Genomic DNA, 7316 nt, shown 5'->3' with positions numbered 1-7316 from the left:
AAAAATCACAGGCCATCAACAGGAGAAATTGCTTGGACCCCAGAAATCTCAGTATGATCCTATTTTTGAAAAACAACTAACCAGAACATTTTATATAGTGTGTATACATTATGATGGGGTGTTTTAACACGTTTCTGAATCAAATATGGACAAACCCACCACTGGGTTAAAATATTGGTTTGTCCATTTTCTTAAGCCATGGGCATATTTATTTAATATGTTTAATTTAACATACATTATATCTTTTAGATTGAATATATATTGAACATGAGTGAAGAAAATTAATGAAGAGTTAAATTCAACCACTAAAACTAATTTTACCATGAAGGACAGCAAGTAAATAACTGTAGCATACTTGTATAGCATGTTATAAAGTAAGAACTAATAAAGTAAAGCTTATTTTTTTGCCTTTCTTGTAAAACAGTAACTTTGAAAATAAATGTATAACAGTAGGCTAATTATATTTTAGCATTAGAAATACTGTGATTAGAGCTTACACAGACTATTATGGGTGGTGGTCTGTATAAAGTCCGATATTAAATGTGTTCTCAGTTTGTCATACCTCAGAAAATCTGCTAATACCACACAGACAGATTTTAATGATAAAAACGGATTAATCAATTAAATAAGTAAATTAAACAAGTTATCAAAATCTTGGAAAAAATAGGCAGGATTCTCTGCTCTCAAACGTTATGGGGCGTTTCCGCTGTTGAAGCTGAAACCACGCCCACTCGCTGGAGAGCTTCCGCCTCTCAACTTTCAAACACCGCTACAACCCGAATGGATGCTCGTGGTTGTGTCAAAAGCAAATATGATGATTGTGATATTTTTGTTTGTTTGTTTGTGTCATAATAAAATTTTAAGTTCACTTAGATTTTTTCTCTCTGTGTAAGTTATGCTCACTGTATTGTATGAGTTTCTATGTCTTGCTGTTGTTTTATGGTGTACTGTATACAAATGAAATTATTTTTTTTTTAATCGGATTATCTGTTCTTTCATTTGAAATATTTTATGTTTATTTAAATAAGAATTTTTTTTCTGGAAAACATTAAACTTAAGCTGGGTGGAAATTAAATGAAAAATCTCTATTTGATCCACACTTCAACAGTTGCACGATATAAATGTTCATGTATAAATTAGATGAATGTTGATTTATGAAAATAAACACCACAGTCTTTATTTTTCATTGTGTCTTTGCTGCGTCTGTGTTGCTTAGGAACTAATTTGTTTGGCGGAAGAGTAATATTTGTACTAATATAATTACAACTTATTTGCTGGGTTTTATTTTATGAAATTCTGCTACGTTTATGAAGTAACCGTTTAATAAAAGCAATTATTGCTTTAATATTTTATAAAAGAATTTCGAAAAAGGATCCAATACATTTGAAAAATAATATTGCACAGACATTGTCCACAAGATGGCAATAGTAACATAGGTATAATATTACGTGAAATATGTAGGTTTTATTTGAAACAATGAATAAAGCCATGGCATACATAATTGGTGGAACCAAACGTTGTAGACTTGAATAACAAGTTCCAAAAAAACATCAAAATAACACAGGGTGTTTATGTAGCCTACTAAATGACCACGTACAGTCTTAGCAGAGCTAAACTGTAAATACCTAATTATTATGCTATTATTTTATCATATTTACAAAGACCTTCCCCATCTTATTTTTAGACATTTTAGGTATTTTTGGTTAAATTCAACTAACCTGAACGTCTTTGGACTCTGGAAAGAAAACTGTACTCAGAGTAAAAATGCAGCATGAAGTTAAAACAGCTTAGTTTCACAAGTCAACTATTTTAAGTTTTGACTTAAATAATTTTTTTTTTAAGTAACACAAAAATATGATGATTTGATATCATTTTTTTACAGCAGTGGTTCTCACCCTGAGATGGGCGGCCCCGGTTTTTATAAAATAAATGTATTTATAAATTCTGTGTATTTAAATCTCAAAATAAATGTCATTAACAAACATCACTACGTTCAATAATTTAATATGTTTTGTTTAATTAAAATGTTAAGTTTTACAATGTTTTATGTCATACACAGGAGTCCCACACAGTTAAATTCAAATTCAAGGACCTTTCAAGGATTTTCCAGATTGCAATACCCTCAAATTCAAGGACTAAATGTGGGGACACATTTCAAGTGAGAGCAAGGTTACATTGGGTTACCTTTTAAGGGAACTCGTGCTACAACACTGCGGTGACACTTAAGGGACGCCTCCAGTGGTAAGTGCGTCTGAATGTGTATATCAAATTCAACCAATGATGAGGCTTAATGACAAAGACGGGGTGATGCAGGAGCCAGGAAGTATATCGCTATCTGATATATTGCCGAAGACGTCGTTACAGGGACGAAGGAAGACGCAGCATCTCGTTCCCTTCTCGGAGAACAACAGTTACATACGTAACCAGAGACGTTTTCATGTGTCAAACTATGCAAAAAAAAAAAAAACATTTTGGGATGAATCAACATTAGCATACAGAAGATATAAGCATTTAAAACAAACTGTTTAGCACGTGTGCTTAAAAAGTCTAGAATTTTTATGATATTATCCTACACTACACAGGGAAAAATATAGATTTTCCAGAAAACTTCTTGCATAAAATAGTTCAAGCACTTTAATGACCTGTATCTATCTGTATGTATATTTTCAGCAACTTCCCAGGGCCTTGAATTTTTCCCCCCAGATTCACAAACTTTCAAGGATTTCAAGGACCCGTGGGAACCCTGCATAAATTTTCTTTGGGGGGGCATGAAGGGTTGCACCTCTTCAATGGGGGCCGCACGCTAAAAAGTTTGAGAACCACTGCTTTACAGTGTGTGCTGACATTCAAACTCCTCTCTCCTAACACAACCAAGGTTCAAACGAGGGACCTTTTCTGCTGTAAAAGCAAAAATGCTAAATTATTTCTTGAAACTGCTGTGATAAATTAGTTTTAATGCCTCAGGTTATTAAACATGTAATAGCATGTAATCCTATAACACCGGTGAACTAGTTTTTCTGCCTTAAAGGGAGGGATAGTACAACTAAAAATTAAATTGCTGTCACCTTGATAAATGATGGTAAGCACACAGTTGACAGTACCCATATTACTTGTTTCTCCTAATAAGTCAATGGGTACCATCAACTGTGTGATTACAATCATTTATCAAAAATTTTTCCTTTGTGTTAAACAGAATAAAAATTTCATGCATGTTCAAAACATGAGGATGAGTAAATGATGACAATTTTTTTGTGGTTGAACTATTTCTTTAAAATAATAACCGTAAACATCAGTATAAATTACAGTCCCCGGTGAAGTTTTACAGTTTTTGGTTTTATTGAAAAATATAACGGTTATTTAGCAGGGAAAGGTGAGGCAATTCATTATTAAGTCAATACAAAACAATACAGGTAAAGGTGAAAAAGAGAGAGTGAATACAAAAAAATTAAGAGATACTGTTAATTGAAGCCTTAGTGTTTTAAGCCATTTTCTGTAGGAATTCTGTATTTGACAGCAGAAGATTCAATTACAGATTTGATGGTATAAATTATTATACTACTGTGGTCTTAACAATAAAGCAAAAATAAACTGCACAAACCTCCATGTTATTACACGATGGTACAATTTTGTCCCTGCATATGCAAAGACTACTAAATGAATGAACACTACTCCAATACTCCAAAAAATCCTGTAGATGGTGCCATAGTGCTCTCCAACAAACCTCCTTACGGTCAAGTTTCCAGCTCATGTGTCTTATCTAGACATCTTCAGCCACCTTGTGTGCAGCATGACATTTTTGAGACCACTTTCTTAACCCATAAAAGAAACAAAAATAAAAGGGCAAAAAAAAAAAAAAGAGAACTGGCACATTTGTTTATACTCCACTTAAGTAATTCTGTTCGAACTCTCAGACAAAAATGGCACATTGCAGCATTTCAGCTGGATATAAGGCAGCACAAGTCCATTGTAGGCAATCACCCAATTTTCTAATTCTTTGAGGATAAACCATAAAAAAAAAACACTGTAAGAAACTCAACAAGTCATGCATCCCCTTAAAACTTAACAGTTAACTTAACTTAAACCATTTAAGTAAACCGGTTGCATTAGACCATTTAAGTTTTAAAACACATACATTTAAGTACTGTAAACTTGAGTCATGTGCAATTATCCACTTACATTTAAGTAGTGTGAATTTAAATATAAGTCCATAACTGCATATGACACAATTTGTTTAAGTTCACAGTACTCAAATGTATGTGTTTTAAAACTAATGCAACCGGTTTACTTAAATGGTTTGAGTTGAGTTAACTTTTAGGTTTTATAGTGTACTCATCCGTACCGTATTTATCTCTCTGTACAGACATACTGATTTCATAAACCAACAGCATGAACAAGCTATACACTAAGATACATAAGATGTAGTGTTTGAGAGCTAATGATGGTGCAATGCTTATCCGAGACGACCATGTTAACATTTTATAAAAGGCTACAGAGAGATGACTATATAATGCAAATAAAGTATAAGATCTACAACAGATCATTGGGTACCATAGACAACCATTTGTCTCTTCTAGTGTGCTTGTAATGCCAGATTACAGGACCGACACAGGTGACGGAATAATAATCTGGATTATTAGATTCAAATATACAGTAAATGAATGAAAGCGACTGTACATATATCAAGAATGCAATGCTTTTAAATGATACTGAGTCACTTTAAAATTGTATGATTACCCAAAGTATATAATGAAAAGTTAATACTTGGATGCTGGATACCAGGAAGTTGGCAAGTATTTCTGATCTTTTTCATACCAACATGAATGCCTTCTCTAGTAGTTGCTATTGGTTTTGCACGCATAGCCTGAATTCAGCAATACAAAGTATAACAAGAGTAATTCAGAGATGAAAACCCTCCAGAAGTCCTTGTGATGATGAGCACTGTTTTAAGACAGAGACACTGAAGAGTCTATAAACAATAATGAAATAACACTTCTACACAAACCTCTTCATAATCTGTTTACTCTGTCATACACGCAACACTATCAACTCAAGTCTCAATCCAATTATTATTTCTGCAGCATTATAATAAGACAACATTACTGTTAATTTCAGTTTATGGATCACATAAATCTGACCTTCTTCACATCTCCATGACTGAGAATTTCATGTGACCTGACAGGAAATCCTCTTATACAAACATGAAGCACATGACAAAGTCCAGATCTGAATTGAATGAAGGCAACACATTAAAGAGAGTCCTGTTTAACCTCCAACAAGTTTATGGTATTCGACATCCAATACAATTGGTTGTAAATATTACTAACCTAAAAAGTTATAGTTCGCCCCAAAATCGTACGTAGTGACAAATAAGACTTTCTTTCTACAGAAAACAACAGGAGATGTTTGGCAAATTTAGTGAGGGTCCCCATTGATTTTCAATGCATCAACATCATGATTTAGACTTTATCCTCGTGTTCCACCGTAGAAAAAAAGTCACATGACTTTCAAATGATGCTGGGGTGAGTACATGACATTGAAAATTGTAACCCAATCAAGAACTGCAAAACAGGAAACTTAAAGACTGTTGGCATTCGGTTCAGAGTTACAAAGAGTGCAAAGGCATAGGTGAGCTGTATCCGAAAAATGCACCGTCAACAAGTCCACACATACCTCCAGTATCAGCACTCTCAGTGGTCAACACTGGAATTCATTTATGATGCACACGGGACAATGATTGCCATTTTAAATAGCATTCCGATCCAACGGCACACAGAAACAAATACGTAAGCACATTCTTCTTACAGCTGTGGGCGCTTACTAGTAACAAAGAGTTTGTGTACCTGAAATAGAAGTTGTAGTGGAGAAAAACAAACTGAAATACACATCTTCCCTTTTATCTCCATAATAAAAACGGTCCTTGTGCTAGCATGTACATCCACAAATTGAAAACAATCCACATGTTTTTGATCTTTGCACAGACCATCCGGCACCGTGAGGTTTACACCCTAATCTCATCATCATCTTCATTGTCATCCATGTAGGAGAAGTCTGTGTCGTCTTGAACTCGGGGTGTGCTGTACTTGACCATGTTGTCCTCGTATAACTGGTTGTCGGGTTTTTCCTCCAGCACGGTAGACCCTGAACTGGACACGGAACAGCTGTCTAGATGTTCATGGTTCCTGGTAAGGATCTCTGGAGTGTAAGGGGTACTCCCGGAGTTAAGATGAAGAGATCGGATATTAGGAAGGGACTCCTCTGCCTCGTTGGATGGGCTTTGGAGAGGTGAGCTGCGTCCCTCGCTACTTTTTCCTTCTTCGAACCCAAGGTCGTCGTCGTCACAGCCCTTCTTTTCCATGACGCTCAGGATGTCCCCCAGCATGGAGGGACCCAGATCGATGTGGAAGGACATTATGGACTCTGCGTGTTTCATGCCTCCGGTATACGGAACCGACGGCCGCAAGTCGGTCAGCTCACCGAAGCTCTTCTCTTCCAACTCCAAGTCAGAAGCAAGGGGTGCTGTAGCACCATTAAGTGGCTTTTTATCATTGTCCGGAAGATACCTTAAAGGACTTGATGACACGCTTTTGGGAAAACTGATTCCGACACTTCGTTCGACGCCGTCTTCGTTCAGATACGGCAATGAGATTGCGGTTTTCACACTTGATGAACCACCGGGAGTTGCCAGTTTGGATTTATCAGGTTTGTCGCGATTGACGGATTGGGAGCGTTTGCTGCTCCTGAATGTTCGGGACAACAGGCTCTGTTTGGGTGAGGTGCGCTGCACCTCTGGCTCTCGTGGTGGCTCTCCGGAACGGGTGCTTAGAAAGGAGGTGTCCCCGAACGCATCGCCTCCTCGACCCACGTGCATAGTATGGCGGAAATCTCCCAGAGGCGCGCTGATCATCTCCGCTGTGAGATCGGCGCGAGAACGCCGCTTCGACTGGGAAGACGTGGACACGAGCTGTTTTAGAATAGGCATGATGATGTTTCTTAATCTTTGACCACAGAAAACAAGAATAACCAGTGTCTTTTGTCTATGAACAATAGGTCAATCTTTCCTCAAACTGCGTGTATCCAGGACAGAAGTCAGGATGAAAACACCTTCAAGCATGTTGGACTCATCGCCATTGTAAGCAGAGATGTGTTACAGTGTCCAGCCGTAAGCATGTGCAAGCTGCGGAAATAAAAAGATAATATTTTAATATAAGAAAAAAATAAGATCTATTCTATTGTACATTACAACTGGAAACTTTGATATGTGTGAATATATCACAACAGAAATATTACATTGTTGGTTCAAAAATGGATGACCCGGA

The 7316-nt window shown here is 36.5% G+C and overlaps 1 protein-coding gene across 1 annotated transcript in view; it reads right to left on the bottom strand.

The window, feature by feature from the left end:
* Nucleotides 1-3312: 3312 nt before the first annotated feature.
* cdc42ep4b (CDC42 effector protein (Rho GTPase binding) 4b) overlaps nucleotides 3313-7316 on the bottom strand; it is a 28366-nt gene continuing 24362 nt past the window's right edge. The window contains exon 2 of the mRNA XM_065262408.2: nucleotides 3313-7174. Within this exon, the coding sequence (XP_065118480.2) occupies nucleotides 5999-6979 (981 nt within the window). The 5' untranslated portion in view covers nucleotides 6980-7174 and the 3' untranslated portion in view covers nucleotides 3313-5998. The remainder of the gene's footprint in view (nucleotides 7175-7316) is intronic.

The sequence above is a fragment of the Paramisgurnus dabryanus genome, chromosome 1 (assembly GCF_030506205.2).
Source record: "Paramisgurnus dabryanus chromosome 1, PD_genome_1.1, whole genome shotgun sequence".
NCBI classification, from domain to species: Eukaryota; Metazoa; Chordata; class Actinopteri; order Cypriniformes; family Cobitidae; genus Paramisgurnus; species Paramisgurnus dabryanus.
The sequence above is the reverse complement of the archived record's forward strand: the minus strand, read 5'-3'. Positions and strand labels throughout refer to the sequence as shown.